The sequence below is a fragment of the Suillus subalutaceus genome (genome assembly GCF_016647625.1).
Source record: "Suillus subalutaceus strain FC151 chromosome Unknown DFJ58scaffold_176, whole genome shotgun sequence".
NCBI classification, from domain to species: domain Eukaryota; kingdom Fungi; phylum Basidiomycota; class Agaricomycetes; order Boletales; family Suillaceae; genus Suillus; species Suillus subalutaceus.
The window spans coordinates 20-23,676 of NW_024540425.1; the positions used below are offsets into that span (position 1 = coordinate 20).

At 46.7% G+C, this 23,657-nt stretch overlaps 7 protein-coding genes across 7 annotated transcripts; 6 read left to right on the top strand and 1 right to left on the bottom strand.

Annotated features, from left to right (window-relative positions):
- Positions 1-574: 574 nt before the first annotated feature.
- Positions 575-1,143, top strand: DFJ58DRAFT_863052 (uncharacterized protein; the record flags this gene model as incomplete). The annotated part of the gene is made up of 2 exons (XM_041394090.1): positions 575-1,071; positions 1,127-1,143. The coding sequence occupies exons 1-2, from the start codon at positions 681-683 to the stop codon at positions 1,141-1,143; spliced, it is 408 nt and encodes a 135-aa protein (XP_041237534.1). The 5' UTR covers positions 575-680.
- Positions 1,144-1,410: 267 nt separating this feature from the next.
- DFJ58DRAFT_734427 (uncharacterized protein) lies at positions 1,411-1,902 on the bottom strand (the record flags this gene model as incomplete). Its single annotated transcript, XM_041386483.1, has 1 exon — positions 1,411-1,902. One exon carries the CDS (start codon positions 1,900-1,902, stop codon positions 1,411-1,413), a length of 492 nt encoding a protein of 163 aa, XP_041237535.1.
- A 2,734-nt stretch (positions 1,903-4,636) lies between these two features.
- Positions 4,637-7,319, top strand: DFJ58DRAFT_734428 (uncharacterized protein; the record flags this gene model as incomplete). Its single annotated transcript, XM_041386484.1, has 6 exons — positions 4,637-5,033; positions 6,045-6,097; positions 6,152-6,231; positions 6,285-6,450; positions 6,513-6,893; positions 6,954-7,319. 6 exons carry the CDS (start codon positions 4,637-4,639, stop codon positions 7,317-7,319), a joined length of 1,443 nt encoding a protein of 480 aa, XP_041237536.1.
- Positions 7,320-8,995: 1,676 nt separating this feature from the next.
- On the top strand, positions 8,996-9,544 carry DFJ58DRAFT_669009 (uncharacterized protein; the record flags this gene model as incomplete). The annotated part of the gene is made up of 1 exon (XM_041382753.1): positions 8,996-9,544. A coding segment is annotated over one exon (549 nt), but the record flags the coding sequence as incomplete, so codon positions are not given.
- Positions 9,545-10,151: 607 nt separating this feature from the next.
- On the top strand, positions 10,152-11,339 carry DFJ58DRAFT_846521 (uncharacterized protein; the record flags this gene model as incomplete). Its single annotated transcript, XM_041393319.1, has 6 exons — positions 10,152-10,366; positions 10,422-10,517; positions 10,611-10,650; positions 10,772-10,962; positions 11,011-11,149; positions 11,211-11,339. 6 exons carry the CDS (start codon positions 10,152-10,154, stop codon positions 11,337-11,339), a joined length of 810 nt encoding a protein of 269 aa, XP_041237538.1.
- Positions 11,340-12,841: 1,502 nt separating this feature from the next.
- On the top strand, positions 12,842-13,042 carry DFJ58DRAFT_668999 (uncharacterized protein; the record flags this gene model as incomplete). Its single annotated transcript, XM_041382751.1, has 1 exon — positions 12,842-13,042. A coding segment is annotated over one exon (201 nt), but the record flags the coding sequence as incomplete, so codon positions are not given.
- Positions 13,043-18,148: 5,106 nt separating this feature from the next.
- DFJ58DRAFT_816048 (uncharacterized protein) lies at positions 18,149-23,223 on the top strand. Its single transcript, XM_041391734.1, has 16 exons — positions 18,149-18,420; positions 18,476-18,539; positions 18,592-18,711; positions 18,782-18,928; positions 18,966-19,170; positions 19,228-19,331; positions 19,392-19,535; positions 19,589-19,710; positions 19,759-19,848; positions 19,929-20,008; positions 20,072-21,959; positions 22,011-22,086; positions 22,139-22,307; positions 22,356-22,549; positions 22,610-23,100; positions 23,152-23,223. Exons 1-15 carry the CDS (start codon positions 18,194-18,196, stop codon positions 22,814-22,816), a joined length of 3,837 nt encoding a protein of 1,278 aa, XP_041237540.1. The 5' UTR covers positions 18,149-18,193; the 3' UTR covers positions 22,817-23,100; positions 23,152-23,223.
- Positions 23,224-23,657: the final 434 nt, after the last annotated feature.

Genomic DNA, 23,657 nt, shown 5'->3' on the forward strand with positions numbered 1-23,657 from the left:
GAATTCCAGAATTTTGCGTTCTTTGAGGCAATAAGGCCTCAAGCGGCTTGCCAATTTCTTTCGCTGCCCCATCGAATTTGACTTCACGTCCTATATCTCTGCATCATATCCCACTATTGTGGCTCCACGTCTGGAGTTATTGGATTAAGAAAATACTCAAACCCCTCCACGTTCCTGGAATTGTTTTATGATTGGACCAGTCAGCCAACATATTCCGTCCATCTCGTACAACACAACTCCCATGTACTGCCAAAGGTTCTCAACTGCCTTGTGGCGGTTAATGTCAAGCCAGCAGTGATCAACAGAGTCTTTGACATTGTGGAGCACCTGCTGTCGTATTCCACGGATGACAGTAAACTTTTGGGTCTGCTCGTTCAGCCACATATATCGCAGTTGCTCAAGAACCTTACAACTTTGGTCGAACACACGAAGGCCGATGCAGCACTTTCAAGTCTAATCACTCAACGCCAAATCAGCATACTTTCGGAGGTCGCTCGTTACGCTGAAGATTCTACGCTCTTCTTGGCCTTCTCTCCCCTTTGCTGCGCAAATCCAGCAGAATCATATCTGAGAAAATCTTCTCAGCACCCTCGGCCATATATTCCCTCTCCTGACTGAGCTGTCAAATTGCTTCTCCGTCGAGTTCTCCAAAGACATATGAGCTTCTTTCGCAGCTCTTTATGTCGCTTCGCTTCACCACTTCTCCACTCGCCCTCACTTCAGCTTTCGACAAGCTCTTGGTGATTAATCCGAGTATTCAAGAGCTTGCAAGCCTGCTTGAATCACTCAATGCTTGCTCATCGAAGCGAATAGATGAACTTGACTTTAATTGTCGGTTGACTGCGTTTATGCTGCTCAATGAGGAGAAGTACGCTGCATTATCATACCGTGAATGGTTTCCTGTCCTTTCGAATGCCCTTTATTTTGTGCAGGACCCCGACGAATTAGCCATCCGCAATAATGCCGCTTTTACAATCAGATGCTTCATCGACCTTGCATGCAAATGCAGAATTCAAAACACTTCTCATGCGAACTACCCTTCTGGCCGTCCGGCAATCCAAACACGAGCTTGTGGGTCACGTGATGACTTGATTGACATAGAAGTTCATGGCGGATATTCCTGCAGCACTTCTGAATTTCTAACATATTCAAGTTGAGCTACACCCATCATGATCATTTTCAACTTGAGAGTGTCTAAGTCCGAATCATTCGTGAATGCAACATCTTATCTAGAGTTTATGTTTAACCCTTCCGACGAAAAAGACTAACCTAATGAAGTACCTACCAAAACAAGGCATGAAAGTAAAGCACAAGTGAAAAACATTGAAGTTGACCCCTCCTCGGATGCGATCATAACTTGAACTCCACGATCACTGGCATGATGAACCTACAGCAACTAAAAATATCAAACTACTCAGAGTTACTGTCCAGCCAATCTATGTATGTGTCCATCATAGTGTCAAGTGCCAGTGACCCTGTTTCCGAATTACTAGATGCAGACTCGGACACCATGGCTGCGTCACGGTCACCATCATTATGTTCAAGCTGAGACTCAGAAGTGGCCACAGCCTGAGCAGCAGCTACAACCACGTGCGACACATCACACCAATCCCAGCCATCCGACTCATCGACCGTTGCATCAGATTCGTCTGGTCGGATGACCGTCATACCATTCACAACAACGAAGGCAGTTCCCTGCGGATGGGAGTTTTCCCACATAGCCGCATCATTTAATATATGCGGCAATGGTGAAAGCCTGTCCACCTCAGACATGGTTTCATCTGGTATAGTTGTGTCCTGAGAGTAATATTTGGTGAGGTGGTAATGACTCTCGTGACGACTCAGAGTCCCGGTCATGACACGATTGTCTGAGGAGGTCACGGTAGTTGCAGTGGAGTGCATGGGCAGCTTGGAGGACTCGGAGATCTCGGCGATGTCAGTGTATGTGCTAGAAAGTTGATGATGACTGTAGTCTGGGCTTGTGGTGTAGCCCAACTCGAGACTGCCACGGTTATGGCCACCCGCCGCGACGGCCACGGCTACATAGCACTAAGTTTTGGCTCTTTAAAAACAAGACTATTGCACCTACATCCACCTTCAAGTTGACCACTGCAACTACCGAGAAGCGACTCGGTCCTGGCCGCAGCATGACCGTCAAAATGGTGATGAACAAATTGACCGAACCTGACGGCTGACTGGAGCCGTGTGCGCGAATTCCGCGATGCGTTGTGAGAGTAAAACCGAAATTTAATCGGTTTGTCTAAGAGAGGTTCGAAGGGAGTGGTAGTGCCAGTAGTAGATGATCATGATGATCCAATGGTCAATCAGTATTCAAGTTGTGCCATTGAATGATAAGAAAAAATACCTACCCATTGCAAATTGGCTTCAAGCACGACTCCAATGGTTCTGAGTAAGTCGAGGCTTGACTCAAGTCGAACTTAAAGCTTCATGACTAAAGTTCTACAGTAACGGCCACACTGCAAGCCATGAGGATGCTGACTATATGATTCGATAGCTGCGTCACGGTGACGGTGGCTTTGAGTATGGCATGAGTCACATACTAGTACGCTGTCACAGTACTCAGTGAGTCCAGTCTTAATAAACTTGAAGTCTGACCATACGCACTCCGAGAGTCACTGGCACTGGCAGGACTCCGTTGGCAAGGGCAGAAGTCCAGCCTGAGGTCGGCCCAGTCCGAGTCACGGTCACCACTGGCATGAGTCACTACTTGAAGTTAGACACATCACAATAACTTCACAAGTGACTAGTACTCAGTGGGTGCGCTGACTCGGAGTCAGGCCCGGCGGGACATCGGAAGTTCGAGAATCTGAGTTCACTGCGGCCTGTGGAACAGCGAGCAGTGCCATGACACAGTACTTCAACTTCAAGTTGAAGCTCGACTCGGAGCCCAGCCTGAGTGACTCGGAGCGGTGCTTGTCGAGTCGATGTCAACTTGAAGTTCAAGTTAGAGTCACTAGCCTGAGTGACCACCTACTACTGTACTGGTAGTACTCGGAATCAGGCTAGTGACTACTAACGGTAGTATGACCGTTGTGGGTAACACAACAAAGTGACTGCAAGTCAGATGACAAGCAAACACTCTCTATGTTGGGTCTTGATATGCCGTGCGATATGTTCGACCCTTAAGGGAAGCAAAGAAAGCAAGGATCCACGAAATGATGCTGATCAACCCTGATCAAAGGCGACAAAAGGCGATGTAAGTGTGAGAAATGCGCTGAAAGCGCGTGCAGGAAAGTGAAACGCGAAAATGCGCGAAGCACAGGAAGGCGAAAGTGCGAAAGGCGAAAATGTGCAGAGAACTGGAATGGTAGTGCGAGCAGTGCACAAGTGTAGAGAGACGATGATATGGCAAAAAGTGCGGATATAGATGGATACTGATACTGCCACTAGCTTTAGACTGATGCTAGGACCTTAAGACGATGACAGACGCATGCATTGCATGGAACTAACTGGTGATAGATACTGAGTGGTAGGAAGGTGGTGGTATGTTGCTAAGGTGGTATCGTTCGCAGTGTAAAACGAACATGAGAGTATGTAAGTTCTACCTAAGCGCTCTCCCAGGGCTCGGAGCCAAATAGGGAGCGCTCTAAGTATGTAAGTGATGTAAAGTGATGTAAAGTAAGGGTCCATGACGAAATAGGAAGTGTAATATGCCAAATATGGTCAGATAATGAAAGGGACATACCGAGGGACTGGTTGGATGATGGATGGATGCTCCTGGATGATGTGTGATGCAGTGCGCTTAAGGACGAGAAAGCGCGCAAGACGCGCGCGCGGGAATGCTGCGCATTGTGCGGGAAAGTATCGCGCCTATGGCGCGTTTCGCGGGAAGTGGTGCACTCTATAGGGAAGTCATAGTGGATGATAGTGTGAGTTGTGCAGTAAAGGCCAGTCATCAGAATTTGTAAAATGAGCCCATATGAGCCCACAGAAACGCGAGTCTCTACACCGTCAACTGTGAATTGGTCCAAATACTAGTAAGTTACTAGTTGAAGTCTGTCACCATCACGGTAGTAGTACTACTTACTATGATCCTGGCATACTCAGAGTAGTATCATCATGATAATACGAACTTGAAGGCAACCGTGACAACTTGAAGTACTGGAAGTTCCGCCAACTTGAAAGCTTCCAAATATTGATGAAAGCTCATTTTAGTAGTCACGGTAGCCAGGCGCCCTTCAGTCACATCCAAGTCCGCATTGATCTTTCATGACCCGGGTGACTCGGACGAGTCCAGACATCTTCAAGTTTGTCATGACTCGGACACTCTCTTGTTGCGGCTTCCTGCTAGTAATATAATATCTTGCCTTTCCAGCGCTCAAACAACCGACTGTCCGGAAATCTTCTGCATTAGCATGAATGAAACACATATAGTACAAGTTGACCACAGCGGCAGCCGTGGCTAACTTGAAACTTTGGCAAGGCTGGACTCAGACTCTCACGGTAGAACCGACTATTACTAATATATTACTAATCATGGCCTAAATTGAGTTAGAACCTCAGGCATTTCCCAAGTGATTGATCATTTCTTATCACAGAACATCTATCTATCCTGATTCTGACATGACCTCAAACTTCCACACACACACCACACAAGCAGCTCCACTTTACTGTCATGCCAGTGTCTACTGTAACTTTGGCCAGCACTGGCTCTACATCTGGGCTCTACAAACACTATAACACCAGAAGCAATTCTATTGCACAACCCACACCTCATCCTGTGACCAAAAACAAGCCCACAGGAAATATTCAAAAGTCCAAAATCACTTTGAAATCACTCACTCCAGTTTTACAACTAGATAAAACTGAGTGTGCAACGACCTCCAAGACATCCTCAACCCCCATCCAAGGTGCTCAAAGGGACAACTTGAATCTCAAATCAACAGTCAAGTTGCACTCCTCTGCGGCTATTGCTGGAAATCCGAGTTCGGAGTTGAATCCTTTGTGTGATGACTCAGAGTCGGATGATGATAGCCTCCAACAGTTCATTCATTACCATCATTTCACCTCAAGTATGTTCTGTGAGAAGTAACGAGTTAAGTTGTTCTGACTGATGTTCGAAGATGTGCGACATGTTTTGAAAGAAATAACCAAATACACTTTAGAGATGGTGTAGAGACTCGTGCTTCTGCAGGCACATATAGGCACATTTCGCACCTTTTCACAACTCATGACAATTGGCCTTCAATGCACAACTCACACCATCAGCTATATTCGACTTCTATCATGTCCCTAGTCGTTTTACACATAATGCGCAGCTTTCCCGCGAAACGCGCCATAGGCGCGGTACTTTCCCGCACAACGCGCAGCATTCCCACACGCGCACCTTGCGCGCTTTCTCACGCTTAAGTGCCCTGCATCGCCCTGCAAGCGCCCTGCATCGCCTATCATCCAGGAACGTCCGTCTATGTCCACCCACCTCATTGGTACGTCATATGCCTTGCCTCGTGGTTTGTAACAAGCATTGCAGCGTTATTACATGTCATTACGTATTCATAGCGCTTATTGCTCCTATCCCTTCCGCTTCCGATGCGATTTCCGTAGTATAAAGTTTGCTGACTTACTACTCCATCATTATTACTCCCCTTTGCTGTACTTCCCTCGCTATTGGGTTTTACTTTAAAGTAGTAGTCACCACTTGGGCGCACTTTGTGTTTCCAATGGTTATCGTTATCCGCCTATACTAGACCTTTATCCGCACTCGTTATAACACTCGCTCTGCGTTTGCACTCGCTTTGCACATCCGCTTCCTTATCCGTTTCCTTATCTGGTATTTTCCGCACAATGCGCGCCTTAGCGCTCACGTTCCCACGCTCGCGCTTACCTTAGTGCGCTCTCTCGCGCTTCGCGCTCACTTCGCTTTTCTTCTTGCGCTTTCGCGCATCTATCGCACTTCAAGGGTCTTTCTTTCATCTGGTTCTGTGTTCAGTAGCAGTCCCCTTTAGGGTCGAACGTTCTTGCATTCTGCGAGTATAGCAGCTAGGCAGAGCCAAGACTCACTTATACTGGTTGAGCATTTTTAGATATTTCATATCAGCCCAGCCAGGTTGAGATCGCCTCAACGGGCCGCATCCTGGTGTGTAGCCGCACTGTGCAGATATTGGAATTCCCTTGCTTACCAAATATTCAGGAATTCTTCGGTATTGATGCGCGGGAATACGAAGTCATAGAGGAAGCACTAGGAGAGACGGGCCGGGCATTTAAGCCCAGGTGCGTTACATCAATGTTCTATCCGTTTAAAGTAAATATACTAATTGGGCCAGACTGTCTTATGATTATGAAAAGCAATCTCTCCTTGTCGATATGCCTAGCGCCATCCATGAAGCACTGTTCGATTGCTTGAAGCTCACCCTCGGACAAACCATTGCATCACTTCCCTATGATCACGATACGATCTATCCAATGATCCACATGAATTCATCACTGAAGGTTAAATGCAAAATGGTGACTCCAGACATCTGTCTCACCGTCTCACCGTCACACCGTCAGAGGGCCCCACCAAAATCAGGTTGGTTCCCTTTTTTGGGGAGTGCGCGTGTTCCGAGGACAAGAAACATGCAATCGACAAACTTGCCAAGACCATCCGCGCTCATCCAGATATCAAGATGGCGGTCCTGGGATTAGTTCGCAAAGCGCAGCCCTACCATCATCCTAAGTGTGATTCCCATGCGTGGAATTTCTTCAGTACAGACCCAGAACCACTTCCACTCGAGGAGTTCATCACAGAACGCTTCCCATCATGTTCATCCATAACGATCGCTGGGCATAACTGGTGTCACGTTAGTTCTGTAGAATTTTTGGTATGGTTTCAGGGAGATGATGAAGCTGCTATCGATCTTAACAAAGAAGACGCTGAACACATGGCGTACAGTGTAAGTTTTTATTTTATCAAACGATAAACCGACTGACAGTTCCAATCTTGATCTGTCCAGACACTATTGCCTGACCTTAACATGGATGCCGTCAAGGTCATGTTTCAGCGAGGATTAGAGAAGATTCGAGACAGTTTGGTCACGTTTTCTAAACAGCTCGATCCTAGCATCGACTGTACTGAACTCGAGAAAGCTCCCATCACGTTTTTACCTATCTGGAAAGACTACCTCATAGCGTGCAGAAACGGTGCGGATGTGACTGCCTGGACAAGGTACACGGTCTGGTACGAAGAGGTTATTAGTGACCGCAAGAAAAATCCCAACGCCTCTGGAGCATCGGGCAGTCGGTCTCGTGGATGCCCCAAGCGCATCTCTTCCTCCTACTTGGAAGTTGAAACGCGCGCTCCAGTAGCAGCCTTGTACTAAATGGTCTCTGTCGTTCTGTGATAGATTCTTTTGTGCACCAGTTTTAAATGTCGTGTAGTCTACGTTTTCTATGACTTAGAAGCTTTCCTTTTCGCTAATTCGGGTCGCTTTGGATTCTACAATGATACTAGTAGTACTGTACGTACAAGAACATCATGATAGCACTCCTGTACTAGTAGTAAGTAGTCACGGTTCGTAGCCAGATCATGTTAGAAAGCATGTAGCATAGTTCGCAAATGGAGTGCGATTTGAATGCTATTGATTATCAAGGAACCACTGGCACTCCTAGTAATATCTCGATAATGTTGTAGGACAGCCCGGGACTCCGAAATGTTTGATCCAATTCGTGTCAGCCATCATGCGTGACCATGAGCACCACTACAATGCACTCCCGGCCATATGTCATCGCTCCTTTTTCTCCTACCTTCAAGTTGACGTTCCTGTTCTTACTATGTCGGTACAACCCCCTCAGTCATTCAAGGTTATCCTTGACACTGGCCCAGGGTAAGGAAATTCCCTTTTATTTTTTTGTCATGTGCTTGTTGACTCTCTTCTAGGTCGACTCGTTCTTCTTTTGGAACTCAGGCTCTGAAGCCATTGAAGCATCCCTCAAGATGGCACAACAAATTACTGGTCGGCAGAACATTATCGGCATGCAGGGTAAGTTGGCGGTGAGTACTCGCGCAACGCAGAACTTATGAAGAATTTCCACCATCGCAGGTGGCTATCATGGTCGAACGTTTGGTGCCATGGCTCTTACGAAGAGCAAGACGATCTATCATGAAGGATCCTTTCCATTGATGGTAATTTTTGTGTTCAGGACATTAGCGATGGGACTAACATCATTGTAGCCTGGGGTATTCGCCATACCGTTCCCGTACTGGCACCAACTGGGATTACCAATCAATACAAGTGAAGAAGAGCTCGTCTGACTCTCATTGTATCAACTAGATCTAGTTCTCAAACAACAAACAGCTCCCAGGGACACAGCTGACATAATCATCGAGCCTGTACTTAGAGAGGTACAGAGTGGATTCGGTAGGACTGGCAAATACTTCAATGTTGAATATAGTGGTGTCCAACCCGATATCCTGACAATTGCAAAGGTATAGTGAATTTCTGCATTAGTCATGGCTGATTGAATCATTGATTGACCAAACCGAAGCGATCGCCGGTATTGCGATCAGGGTGGAGAAGCTGGCTTTGGGACCCACTGTAATCTCACAGATGGATGCCCTTGACCATTCAGAACAAGCCTTTCGACAAAGAAGGATGGCCCATACTCACTACTACTTCGCCGGATAAATTACCCATGGCACTCTTGGACAACTCGGATGCGTCCAATCTTAATACTTGAAAGGTAGGTTCTAGCAAAATTTATATTGCTTGGGGGCTGATATTATGCAGCGATCCCATATCGTCATGGTATCAGAAATGAAACATCTCAGTGAAACCTTTGGACTCAAGGCTCAGCACAAGAAGGCCTAGGATTGACGTCGGCATTGTCGAGGGATAGGCACAGCTGCGGCGGAAGACACAGGACAAGGGTCCAAGAGTCATGTTCTAGAATTAGGTGCCTCATCGCATGGCAATTCTCTCCGGTCAAACATGTTCTGATGTTTTAGTAGCGCAATATATTGATTCTCCGAGCTGCGAACCCATGCAGCGCAGACTATATTGAACCTATTTTCACCAAAAGAACGTCAAGACGCATACATGGGGAGCTGTACAAGTTTATCGACTCTTCGGATGTTATCCTGCACATACTTGATGCTCAAGACTTCCTTGGCACTATGTACGAATCTCTGCTCGAGTACATGAAAAAAGAGAAAGCGCACAAACATGTTCAAACTTGTCGTCAACAAGTAAGTTTGTACCCAATTGAGTCGCAGCAAGTCCCTAGTGACTTTGTGTACGTCTCCCTGCTGAATGTGCCACAGGCAAAGTATATTCAACGTCCAACACTTCAATACCCTACGATTGCCTTTCACGCACCACCCAATCACTTGTTCGGCAAGGACTCTTTGATTCAACTCCTTCGCCAATTCTCCCAGCTTCATTCAGATCAGAAACAAATTTCCGTTGGATTTGTTGGATACCCAGACGTAGGCAAGAGCAGCGTTATCAATGTGCTGAAGAGCAGTAAGGTCTGCCGCATTGCTCCTGTACCAAGAGAACCAAGGTACGCGCCAAGAATGACTGTTAACCCTCCTAACCTAACTTAAACATGTTTCATGGTCATTCTTATCGACGCAGTTATGCTCATAGACTGCAATGCCGCTACTATGAGACCCGATATCCATTTGGCGACATCCCTGTTTGCCACTCATGAAATTCAAAATACGATTTGGATAGTCAACGCATGGTTGATGATTGACCGACTCGGAGGCCCAGGTACTCGCCTTCCTCCTGCCGAAAGGTCAGAGTCGCTGGCCCGGCACGCTGGTACTACTACCTGGCCGCAGGCCCGGGCATTCAGGTGCGGCGGATCCAGACCCTTCCGACAACTTGTTTGCAACTGCTTCGCACACTGACAATTATGGGAATTCACTTTTTTTGGAACTAGCCTGTGAACACTGTATTTAAAGGTGGCTATTTCCAAAGTCTCTCCCATCTCACTTCGCCTCGCTCTTTCACTTCGCCTCGCTCTTTCACTTCGTCTCGCTCTTTCATTTTGCCTCGCTCTTCCTTTACCTTCCCTCTTACTTTTCCTCGCCTATACCTCCCCTCTCACCTCACCTTGCATTTCCTTTACCTCCCCTCTCCTTTACATCACCTCGCCTTTACATCACCTTGCCTTTCCTTTACCCCCCCTCCCACTCTACCCCCGCGATGACTCAGACATCCCTCGCCTCTGCTGGCAGCACTCCCGACTCAACTGCGGCCTCATCTGATGATGAGGCGAGTTCCACAGGAAATCAGCCTGTGATACACCCAGATCCGACTCAACCCATGCTTACGTCTTCCAAGGCAAGGGCCAAACATCGCATTGCCGCCTTGGAAGAAGAGCTTGCGACGATGCGGCAAGAAAATGGAGGTAAGCAAAGGTAAGTGTACTGTGTTGCTCAACACACTTACATTGGTATTGATTGATTTTTAAAGAAAGACAACCTTCTACGTGGCACAAGGCAGAGCGATTCGTCGACTAGTCATCCTTTACCACAACTTGGAGGACTTGATCGCCGAAAACGATCGCAGGTACGAGTTTTGCTCGTCGGCAGAATCAACCACGGAGTAGGTTGTCGGTTTTTTTTTTTCCAAAAAAATGATTATTCTAATTCTATGGTACAGGCAAGATCGTTCACAGCGTGGCTACATTGAATGCTCGCGGGTGCTACCGTGGTTTCACGAGAAGCTTGGGGACCTTGACCACGAAGATATGGAAGACATGTTGAAGAAGGCCAGCAATTTTTTTTAACAAAATCACGCGCTGCATACTAATTGTTTTATAGCTCAAGAAAGGAGCAGATGCAGCTCGCGGCAACAATACCTCCAGTCTTAAGGAGCTTGTCGCTACCTGGGTAAATCAGGAATTTCGCCTGTCTCCTCTAATCAAGCCAAATGACAAGCATTTACGTGGCTTTGCGAGTGATATCTGTGGGAAGTTACTCTGCCCTGCTGAGTGGCACTGGGGAAACGATAGGTGATTGCCAACCCTTTTTGACCATCACAGGCATTGATGCTGGCCCAGTGTCAAGGTTGGTATTCACAACAGAACGTCGGAATACATTGTGTCAGAGAACTCTTGGCCATTATTTGTATATGAGAACTATCAAGTCAATCGTAACAACCTCGAAGAAGGTTTCCTCAAGTCGAAGCTTCTGGTTCTGGTTAGTGGTCACGGTATATTCATGATACCATCTTTGCTCATTACACTCCAGGCTTTCAAAGCCATCTTCACATCACCTTCCTCAGCAAGGGAAGCTGAAGGTGATGGTTATGGAGCTGATATTCTCGAGAATAGCAGGCGCGCCCAGCGGAAATCTGAACAGACGAAGGTTAAAACATGTGTCACTTTGATCATTAATATGAAGAAAGTCACGCTGTCCTGCATGATTTGGGAATCATGCATGGACATGACTACTAGGTATCCCCCTAAAAGACAAAGTCTGTTAGCTTAGTCCTCAGACTAGTCAACCCATACCTTGGTATCAAACCTTGGTCCAATAGTTTCAGTTTTCCCTCAGTGATTCATGAATCCACCATGTTTTGAAGAAAAGTCATATGTGAGATGGGAATCACATAATGACCTAGTTGATATGAGAAGCAAAATGAAGGTTAAGGTATTGCCTTTCATTTGGCTTATTCACTTTGGCTAGAGAAACCCATAGAGAAAAGTTCAAAGCCTAACAAAAACCTATCTAAAAAGCCCGCGTATTGTGTACTATTATTTGTTCCATTATTTCTGAGTTGTTTTCTCTAGTGTTTCTTTACTTTACTTTTCTATTAGGATGCTCTGACTAATCAGATGCTTCATAAAATTGTACCTACAGGGTATGATGTCATAATGATGTCATAGGACTTCACCTACACTCCTGCAGGTATTTTGGTTGAAAGATATGATATCATAGTGATGTCATAATGATGTCATGTTCCATGGAATTTGCTAGAACATTCCAATGACTCATAATGACTCATAGTGACTCATAGTGACTCAGAATGATGTCATTATCCCACCATGAATATTCTGGAATGTTCTTTTGCACCTGCTAGAACATTCTGCTCCAGTTTTTGGAATATTCTTCTCACATTCTGAAGTCATTACATCACCTTTTTACTTACATAATATTCCCACACAAAATGTATATAAGGAGAGCCCATTCTCCCCCAAAAAATAGATCTCCCACTTGTTGCATTCAAGAACTCCCACTTGAGCAAATTGAACTCTCACCTAAGAAGCTTCAGTCTGAACAAATTGCTGCTTACAAAGCCCATTTCCTTTGTAAGAACTGTCCAGACAAGTGCAGGGAAAGTGTTTCCCTTGAGATTACGTAAGTTTCTCGCGATAGAAACCCAGTTTTGTGAGACCAGTGTTCTCACCACGTAGTGTTTACTGACCAACACGAGCTTTGGTCATTGATGTTATTTGTCATTGTTTTCTATTTGTCATTTGTTGTTATTTGTGAGACCAGCGTTCTCACCAGGTATTTGTATATTGACCAACATGAGCTTTGGTCCACGTAGTCACATTTGAGACCAGCTTCTCAACAGTTAACCGTATATTCAGGAAACCAGTTCAAGTGTCTAGACGGTATATCCTAGACAATCCCATAGTTTCAATCAGAGATAATAAAGCTCCGGCTAAGTTAATCTGACTGATTGGTTTAGCAAGCCTCCCAAGAACTCACACGTTATCTACCACGAAAGAAGAAAAGTCGTAGACCATGTTAATCAAGGACTGGCAAGAAGTCTTATCCAGTGTAATTGTGGTGTCATTACATTCTTACACGTATTTATATAAGACCCTCGGTTATTAAGACAACGCCTCGTGCTATCGCTTATGTTGTGTGTCAAGTGAGCAATTATTATTGTTATTATGTCCAGTGTCTAACCTTACGAGGAAGGTTCGTTTCGCTCTATCAAGTGTAACATCTTGGCATACCGTGGATGGCGACTTCGACTATGAAGCATTTTGGAGCAACACTGTAGACTTTTTTGAAAATGTCCCCGGCCCTGTCACGAAACGCAAAGTGGATAAGCTTCTCGAGTGGTGGACTAGGTAAGGACTTCGTCGCTTCTTTGGATGTTCGGATTATTGACACCGCCGTTTAGGAAGATTTTTGGAACAAATCATCGCGACGACCTGACGCCCGATGTTGTATCTCAGATGTCTGTCAATGCACTAGCCGAACAGAGGAAGAAGCTGGAGGATGCCGCTTTCGACTCAGAATGATAATACACTTTTTTGTTTTTCCCGCCGCTGTTCTTTGTCCATTACACCTATTCCTTTGCCTGTTAACTTGTTATAGTCTATTGCACGTAGTAATCCAAGAATTCTGCATTCATTAAAATCGAATATTACAAGCAACATCTGTTTGATATCAGAGACCATTAGTGCGACAATTGTCAGTTGGATTTTATACTGTTGAACAGGCTAAGAGCCAGTTCGGTAACCCAAGGTAAGGTGAGTTTGCCACCTTGAAACGATTATATAATGTCGGCGTTGTAGATGCCGATGACTGAGTCTCAATTGAATATCAGTAGTACTAGACTTGTTATCGATGATCTATCAGACCATTGCTCACTGTATTGATGGATGCCATCAACCCATTAATCCAACAGCTGACTCTGGCTCAGGCTGCTCAGCCGCCAGGCGGTCGGGCATCCAAGCGAGATCACGCACGAATTCTCCAACATATTGCACTGGTTGTCAGCGTCCTTCTTACTGCTACAGAGTCCTTGCTAGAAGACTCTATACCCGAGCCATATCACACATCGGCCCTCTCAGGTCAAGGGTGGGTCATGGAGCTCATTTTGGGCCACCCAGAGCGTATGCGCTGTGAACTTGGGATGCACACAGATGTATTTCACTCGCTTATAGCGGAACTTCACACCTTGGGTCATGCAAATTTGCGCTATGTTTCCCTCGAAGAACAACTCGCCATCTTCCTATACACGTGTGTTACGGGACTGACCGTCTGCCATGTTGGTGAGCGCTTTCAACGGTCTAATGATACCATCTCAAAGTAAGTCAATTGTTATTGTTATATATGATACTAACGAGCTCACACTTAATTGTAGATATTTCCGCAAGATGTTGACCATTTTCGCATCTCCCCCATTCTACACCAATCATGTACACTCTCCTGACAACACCTACCACGCCCCATACAAGATCCGTAATGACCCTAAGCTCTGGCCCTATTTTAAGGACACTGTTGGCGCGATTGACGGTAGTCACATCCACGCTCACCCCCCATCATTTGATCGTCCTGCATATCGGAATCGTAAAGGATTCCTTTCGCAAAATTGTCTCTTCGCCTGCGACTTCGACCTCACATTCTCTTACGCTCTCACTGGCTGGGAGGGATCTGTTACAGATGCACGCCTTTATGATGAGGCTCGTTCAGGTGGCTTGTATATCCCTCCCAGCAAGTATTTTCTGGCAGATGCGGGGTTCCCTTTGTGTCATGAGCTCTTAGTGCCCTACCGCAGTGTCCGGTATCATCTAGCTGAGTGGGGGCGTGCTAATACCAGGTATGTTTTATTTCTTTTTACTTGAAGCTTCCTAATATCTATTCTATGTTTGCAGACCAGTCAATAAAGAAGAGTTATTCAATTTGCGACACGCATCTGCTCGAAATGTGATCGAGCGCATCTTTGGCGTGTTAAAACGCCGTTTTCGCATTCTCTTACTGTCACCTGAGTATCCTATGACCATCCAGGCACGTATACCTGCCGCGTTATGCGCGATTCACAACTTTATATGCGCCCACAAACCTGATGAAGGAGAGTACGCGGATGACGATGAACACTTCGATTATGATAACCCTGAGCACCAAGGGATCCCTCAAGACGAGGAGGAGTTTGAAGAGGATGGAAGCATGAAGGAAGCGCGTGAACGTATCGCGCGCTGCATGTGGGAGGATTATCAAGGCATTTTGCAGCAGCGGGGTTCGTCAGACGATTCCTTTGATGACAGCGACAACGAGATGTAGTAGCACATACAATTCATTCATTTATTCATGCAACTAGTAAGACAATTGTACCGCTAAGAATTGGACCCAGGAGGCAGTATCATAGGTTGGATTCCCAACCGCTGGGCCGTTGAGATAATGAAAGCATGGCGCATCTCCTTGTCAGTGGTTTGTGTATATATGTCAGTAGCTGCAGGGTCCATAGCAAAAACTTGTTGCATCATAAGCCGCTCCATGAATGGCAAGTCAGCATCATCAACCTGCAACATCTGCATGGCCCTTGAGCGCTGGTCCATCACCCGATCCTTGGGATAGACCATGCGCTCAGAAATCACATCCGTTAGGCGGTTAACGGAGCTCTGGAACCCCATCACAGCTACGGCAGTGGTGGTCTTCGACATCTTGACATCCGCTGTACCACTACCTCCAGTGGCACCGCTCCGAGTCTGTGCACGGCCTGATGTTGTCTTTGCTCTTTTGAGAGAGCCTGGCTTAGAGGGAGGCAGCGGCATCTGAGGGTCTTCGTCTCGCATAGAAACCGAGGTAGAAGGAAGTGAGGTAGTCGACTCTTGAACCATGTCAGAGTGAGAGCGTTTGGAGCTAGGCCGAGATACTAAGGATGTGGAAAGGGTGTTATTGCTGTCAATAGAGGCGGGACATCGAGAAGTAGGAATAGAAGTAGGGGCAACTACTGCAGGGGTGGCGCTGGGACCAGCAGGAGTGGCACTGACACTAGAAGTAGCAATGGTGGCGCCCATGGTATGATTTTCAGCTGCTGGTATGCTAGCGCTGGAGCTTGAGCTTAAGGGAGGGGGAGCTGTATGCGGTTGGTACCCGGTACGCCCTCGCGCGCCACTGTTTTTTGGTATGATATCATCCATTTGCTCAAAGTATCTCCATCCCGATACACGAAAAGGGCGCATGTGCGAATTTCCCTAGATATAAAACAGTAAGCTACCAGTACAAAATGTAGATGACACTGTGAACCGGACATACCTTCTTTGTAATATATTCGTTCCATACTGTGGTTGCACCCTCGCTCGTGATATTGGCTCCTCTGACATTATCCCAGTGGACACCAGACGTCTGGTGATACTTCTAAATAGTGTTATAGATCTGTTTTAACTATACAATATCTAATCAGTCTATATCTAAGCGATATATTGGTATATGACTTACTGCTCCCCATTTCGTCTTGCACATCGTTCCAGTCTTCTGTGGACCCTGCTGCAGGTGCGCAGCAATAGCCTCTGCAGCACCATTGTATGTTACATCTTTGAAGTTACCGGTGTCAGCGACCTTCTCCCGATTGTCGTACAGGTATTGGACAAGCTTATCAGTCTCTGTGTCAGTCCAGACCGCCCTGTCTGCATGAGATGATTGCTGAGCCATAGAAAGAATGTGGACTTGAGCAGATAACACTATAGACACGACACTAGCCCAGATGTCATTCCGATCTCGTAGATCTTTAGTCGTATACCGAGGTATGCATGCAGACATGTCAAAGGGAAGTTCAAGCTCCATCATCGGGCTTCAAACCGGGACCACCATGCCGACATTATATAATCGTTTCAAGGTGGCAAACTCACCTTACCTTGGGTTACCGAACTGGCTCTAATCGCTACAGAATTTATTGCAACATTCAATGCTGCAAACTAACAAAGAAATTCTTGATTCATCCGACGATAGCGACGACTGCGCTAACGGAAAGATGGCATGTGGCTTCGCGAACGGCCATCAAAAGGTCTTGAACTATAATAGCCTTCGTCGAGGAAATCATGCACGATCTCTGACTGGAGTGGGTCGGTTGGCAGTCCAAAATCGCACCATTCATCGTGCTGACTACTACAGGATTTGTTACAAGGCACAGTACTACCCCGGCGACAAGGCATTTCTCCCTTTATACGACTGTAGTATAGACTGCGCCAAAAAATATATGTTGCATAGCCGCACGATCAAACCACCGAAAGTTATCTGAATGCAATTCACTCAGCTGAAGAGGTCAATGAAATATGGATCTGAGTCAGATTGGTTGACATACCCAAAGAACAGAGGTGCATCGGGTGGGTGAAGGAATTGTGGTGAACATTGGAGTATGAAAATACAGTTCAGTAGATAGTGGAATCGGTGGAATAAATTGCTTATCTGGTATGACCTGTTCTCATGATGAGCATTTGTGAATCACTCAAAATAGTACCCGTCTGAGCAATGGTATAATGTAAGTGCTATATCAAATAATTGACATACTTCGTGATCTCCTTGGAACTTCATGATCCTGCTCGTCAGTGTCCATGTTGTGAAACACTGTGCTACCCCCAATCGGATGAATTTAGAATACTAGTGGCCCACATTATTTGTCCTTGCCAAAGCTGCCCAGAATGCTCCGACTCGCTCCGCAAAAGCAATTTGATAATCAAATGCCATGATGTTAGTTACCAGAGGCTTTGCCGGTAGAAGAATTTTACTGTAGTGTGCAGAATTAGGAACTTACCTGAAAGTCTTAAGCAGCATGGCAATATCTCGTTCCATACAGCGTTCTGACCTATCAGTTTTTGAAAGTCCAGCGTTGCGGTGAAAATTTAAATTCTCAAATGTCATAACCAAACTGCACTCATACATACAAGACATGATTTCACAGTTTTCAGCATTGCACAAGAGCATCTCACCCATGTGAGTGGGGACCTTGGCCCTTTGTCTCGACAATTATGATCCAAAATTTACAGCATTGGCTCGTGTCACAGCAAACTACACTCGTTCACGTAAGATAAAAAATTTCAGTTTTCATCATTGCGCAAGGGCATTACATCAATGCAAGTGGGAACCTTGGTGGTTTGCTTCGACAATCATGATCTAGAATTCAATTTATTGACTCGTGTCATATCTTTTTGTCCATAGACCAGTGTACATATAAAACGGCGCATCGAGGCTAAGCCAGCGTGGCTGGCTAACTTAAAAAATCGCCTTTCCTTCACAAGGTCAAACATTGCAAAGTAAACCCCCCCACCAGATTTATGGAAATTGTTGCGATTGTTAGCTATATATAGTTATTTATGAGTTCACCGGTTCACTGATGATATATAGATGGTGTTTGAACATGATTCTGACTGTGCCGTGTCTGTGCGGCAGTGCAACGAAGTCGTTGAAGCACGTGGCGCCAATACGCGACGTGATGGCACGCGTTGTGGACTGTCACGTCACGCCTCCTCTCATTGTCGAGCACCTTGAGGCTTGAGCGGTATGGCCGTCTTCGACGATGTGCACTATGTTCTTTCATCTTCCATACCGGCAGAACAACGTAAGGAGCTTTTAGGCTTGCTGGACCTCAATGGTGCAACAAGCGCACCACCACACACCCATCTTATTGCCCTTGCTGGATCGCACACTCAGCACGAACACGCGGGATCTTTGCATGTAGTGTCGGGAATGTGGGTACATCGGAGCATAGTCCTCGGAAAACTTCAGCTGTGAGCGTCCTTTGCATTTTAGATTAGTATGAAGGCGATTGATAGTCGTTGTCAGCGAGCAGTATTATTCACCTGATCCAACAATGATTTTTTCGGGCATCGTTGCGTGTGCCACCGATGTAAGCAAATAGTTGTTACCTCACGTCGTATGATATAAACTTCATATGCAAGCTCTCCCCATCGGACCTCGAAGTTCTCTCAGCAGGGATCACCTCGTTAGGAGGACAATGGCGAACGGGCCTCACGCGCGATGTAACACATCTCTTCGCATTGCATGAACAGAGTGATAAGGTACTTTCCATCTTTGCTTCACTCGCGTACAATGGGACGATTATTCACATTGCTACCCCTGACCGCGTAGTACCAAACTGCCATGCATTTTGCGCCACATACTCATATGTCTGTGCTCACACCGCATTGGTTCGATGATTCAGTTCGCGTTGGGCGTCGTGTGCCTGAAGGCCCTTACCTGTGGCCTGATCCAAAGGTCTTGCAACCTGGCATGCAAGTCACAATGGACGAGAATGATATAGAAATTGGAGAAGGTGGGAAAAAAAAAGAGAAAAAAGAGTGGCGAGACAAGACTGAGCAGCCCTATGGCGACGGAGGAAGCAGAGTGCAGAGAAGGAGCCAATGTATGGGCAGGAAGGAGATTGTTGTTATCTCGCTCGCTGGAATTGGGACAAGGACATTGTGAAGCTGTGGAGGCGAATATACACAGAGCGGGTGGAACTGTTGTCAAGGTCAAAGGTGACGTAATTTTATCCTCGTTGTGACGTCTCCCTGACCTTATCTCATATGCCTAAGGCACCAGCACAGACGAGGAAGCACAAGAGAACGAGGAAGCAACACTTGTAGATGAATGCGATGTTTTCGTCACGCGGTACCGCTCTGGGAAGGCATACTTCAAGGTATATCCCCTATTTAACTCGAAGACGTCAGCGGAACATCTTATAGCGACTATGTTATAGGCGGCCCGTTCATCTCGTCCGATTTTGATCGGAAACTTGACTTGGATGTTTCACGTTGATGCATCCGGCACGTTGAATGATCCGCATGATAGTTTGCTGTGGTACCCGGTTCCAAGAGGAGGTATTCCCGGTCTTAACGAATGCGTAAGCAGGATCCATCATGTACCCTGTGATTCATTTTCTCACCCGCCGCTCAGGAAATCACCGTCACTAACTATACTGGCGCCGCGCGAGACTACCTGAAGAAACTTATTCAAATCATGGGCGCAAGGTTCACGCCAAGTATGAGTCAGAGCAACAAGGTTCTGGTTGCCGGCTAGTACGTGTTTCAAGACAGCAAATTACCAGTTATACTGATGGCTCATAGTTCTCCTTCGCCTAAAACACAGCGCGCAGTTGCATGGTCGATACCAATAGTCAATCATACTTGGCTCGAGGATTGTTTTATTGCATGGAAGTGGGTACCTCTGAGCGACCGCTCTCAAGCCATCGTGCCTTTGTTTATTCTGAATCCATAGGCTGATGATCTGCACTTAGGAATCTCACTGTCGGAGTTGATAAATACATTCTCTTTCCCCCCGGCGTCGATTTTGGGAAGATGCTCATGACCCCAATTGGTGAGTTTGGACCGCCTTCTCTATCTTAAAGTATTAAAGTGTTCAATGTGCCATTCTAAACAGGTGGCACAAGTGCGAGCTCTGTTTATACGACCTCAGGGGGACCTGTTCCAGGCGGCCGGGGAGTCGGTCCCATTGATATTGACTCAGAGGAGCAGAGGGATGCAGAGTACCGTAGGGGCATGGTCGATGAAGTGGGGCTCATCACCTCATCCACAGAGACTCCCAGATCAAATGCCAAAGCTAAGACCACATCCAGCAAGTCGAAGCCAAAGGTCATCGATGATGAGGGTAGCTTGCCTCCGAAAACACCCCAGCCTGTAGCGTCCAGGCCGAAGCGCAATGCTCTCACTGCTCCACAAGCTACAGACGTGAGCGCGAGAGACGCTGGAGAGGTGGAGATTGCTGTTAATTTCGGCGATGACGAGGACCTCAACTTTGACGATGCTGATGACATAGCGGCCAGCGTAGTCATGGATGTCGACGACGAACATGTTTCTCCTCCTAAAGCACTGAGACATCAGAAGCCGAAGCCGAAATCCTCGGAGAAGTTGAAGAAATTGCTATCTCAGAAAGTCACCCTCGAAGAAGAGGGCGGTACGACGAGTATTGATGATGGTAGCTCAAGACCCACGAAATCACGACCACGCAAACGTTCGAGGATTATACGAGAAAGCACTGCGTCCGATGCGTCTGATGATGTTGTGGAAGTGCACGAAGGGCGAGTGACAGATGGTGTAAAGAATTCCAGGGAGATCGACGAGAGCTCTGCGGATGACGAAGCTCCCCCTAAGGCTGAGACCAAAGCCACTGGGAAGTCTAACAAACTGCCTACATCAAAGGAGAAGACCAAGCCTCACAAAGCTGGTCATCCGCCCCCTTCTCGCGAGCATTCCAACTCTGAATCTGCGTTAGCCCGTCCAAGCAGGTCAATCACCGGGTCCTCGACGCCAATAAAGACGGGAATGAAGCCAAAGCCTAAGCCGAAGGAAACTCCTCAACGCGCTTCATCCTTGTCTGATGATGAGGATGATGAAATTTTTGCGCGGCCTGCGAAGCATCAGCCCGCTAAACCCAGTGCCAGAGTAAGAGCCAAAGAGCCGGAGAAGGAGCCGCTGACTACGTCCTCAAAAGCCAAGGAGAAACAGAATGCTCGTGCTCCATCTCCATCTCTGTCCACTACCCGCTCACCCTCGCCTCCCGCAAAAACCTTCAAGACGCCGAAACGCACAGTATCCGTGCTAGTTCCATCTCTGCCGAAAGACTACCTGTCTCCAAGCCCACGCAAGGACACGCCCACGAACAAGGAAGGAAGGTCCGACCTTGTTAGAACGAACTCCATCCACGCATCTGCTGCCGAGGCGTCGACAAGCGGATCCAAGCGTGGACGCCCTTCGTTATCAAAACCTTCAACCTCAACACCTCCTGTGAAGGGCAAGTCGAAGTTCGAAGCACGGAATGAGTCAGAATCGGAACACGAGGATGAGGTTTCCGTGGTTTCGGATACTTATACCTCACGCGGTTTACCGAAGCGCAGTGCTGCCAACAAAGCGACGAGCAAACTGAGGGATGAAATTATGCCCGACGTCGTTAATTTCGAGAAGGAGCGCAAGAACGCCAAGCGAAGGCGTAGCTCCGGTCTCAATGACTCTTTCATTCCCCTGCGTGACGAAGAAGAAGTCGAAGAGGAACGAAACGGTAAGAAGCGTAAAGTCGACAAGGCTCGCGCAGAGGACGAAGAAACAGAAGTTGAGGTTATTTCTTCGTCTATTCCTCAAAAGAAGTCGAAGTCGAAGACGCGCACGACTGAGGGCAAGGGTACGAAGAAGAGAGCGGAAGACGAGATGAGTATTGACGAAGACGAGCCGTCCAGGAGAAAGGGTGTAAAGGGTGTGAAGGCGACTCAGAACAAGAAAGGATTGCATACTCCTGATGTTGCCACCAATCAGCTGTGCGTAAATTGTTTCCGCCCGTCATCTTGACTCATCAGATAACACTATAGTTCTGGACCCTCTCGAGAATCTGGAACAGTGAGGGTGATGACAACAGGTATTCAGCTGACCGATGACACTATCAAGGTAAGAAAGTTTCCTGCAATAAAGTATCGACTGATTGATAAACATACAATAGCGGTTGAACAAATTGGGTGCAAAGATGACAACCAAACCCAACGACTGCACACACCTCATCGCAAAGGGAATAGTTCGTACGGAGAAGTTCTTGTGCGCTATTGCAAGCTCCCCGTTCGTGTTAACAGAAGGATGGGTCAATTCGAGCGTGCGAACTGGCAAACTCTTACGTGAGTAACTGATCCTGAAAATCGCTGTGTCCTGATTGATCACTGCAGTGGAAACGGACTTTCTGATATCTGACCTCGAATCGGAACGGAAATGGAACTTTAAGCTCTCCACTTCTCTCGAGCGCGCTAAACGTGAAGACGCAGGGGATAGCTTGCTGAAAGGGATGACATTTTATGTGACCCCCAAAGTCGAGATTGACTTGAAGTTGCTCAAAGCTGTCATAGCATCCGCTGGTGGTCAGGTGAGTTGTATTGACACTTGCGTCGAGTACATCGCATTATGACGCCGCGTGCATAATCAGGTTCAGACGTCCAAACCGACGACTCGAATACTCAAGGGGAACAAAAACCGTCACGTTATCTCTTGTCCAGCAGACCAATCGATCTGGCGACCATTGGTTGAGGAAGGATATACTATATATTCCACAGAGCTCATTTTGCTAGCCGTACTTACTCAGGAGATACGGTGGAAGGATAACAACTGTATCAGTTCCAAGCCTTCCTCGTAAGGTACATGTACAGTGCACTCATCTGCTCATTCTCCCAAGTGTTACATCATACAAACAGACTGACTAGCTTGCATATTCGTATACAGCTTCCGAAGAGACAATCAATTTAGCAAAGGAGACAATCGTCTCATTCGATAGAGAATGATAGCCCTGACCCCGACGCTAAATGCAATGATCAACCAGCCTTTATACTATGAATTTGATTCTTCGTGAAGCCAGTGATGCGAGTCTCTGTTCCAAGCGTGTGGTGTGTCTGTGATTGTGGTGCAATCTCTGCACACCTACTATTAATGTCTGAGTGTCGCCACCACGGGAGCGGCTCGATTCATACCGACCGATGCACCCGCCGTCGCTGCCGAAAATTGAAAACAGAATTGAAAACAGCCTCGAAAACGCAGCTTTGAACGTACGTCCCTAATGAGAAGCCCAACTTGACATTATCATCTTGGTACTTATTTTGCGTGTGAAACTCAAGGCTGTGCGACTCTTGAGCTTGAGTCAACGATTGAATCTGCTCTGGTCTACATTCTTCAATACCATCAACGACGGTGGCCTAGATATCTAATGCACAAATCATTATGTCCATAATAAGTTCTGCATAAGATATTTAGACCTTATTGCACAGATTGCGGGCGGGTCCCTACGACAAAAGCATCGAAAACCACGATGTCGGTGTCAAGAAACTAGTTCGACATCTTGAAACTCGGTGTCATCGTCAGTTCTTTACTCAATTCTGTACGTCGAGTTACATAACAATGATAACATCCATCGATGCATCTCTAGCATAAACCCGGAACCGCGACCCCGGTGTCCACTCGATGCTGGACCCATGACGTGCTAG

Excerpts from the sequence above, each read along its gene's own strand:
- DFJ58DRAFT_816048 (XM_041391734.1), top strand. The coding sequence starts at position 18,194 with ATGGCCGTCTTCGACGATGTGCACTATGTTCTTTCATCTTCCATACCG. Across the intron at positions 19,536-19,588 it reads TTCCCGGTCTTAACGAATGC|GAAATCACCGTCACTAACTA; the intron begins GTAAGCAGGATC and ends CCCGCCGCTCAG. Across the intron at positions 22,550-22,609 it reads TAGCATCCGCTGGTGGTCAG|GTTCAGACGTCCAAACCGAC; the intron begins GTGAGTTGTATT and ends GTGCATAATCAG.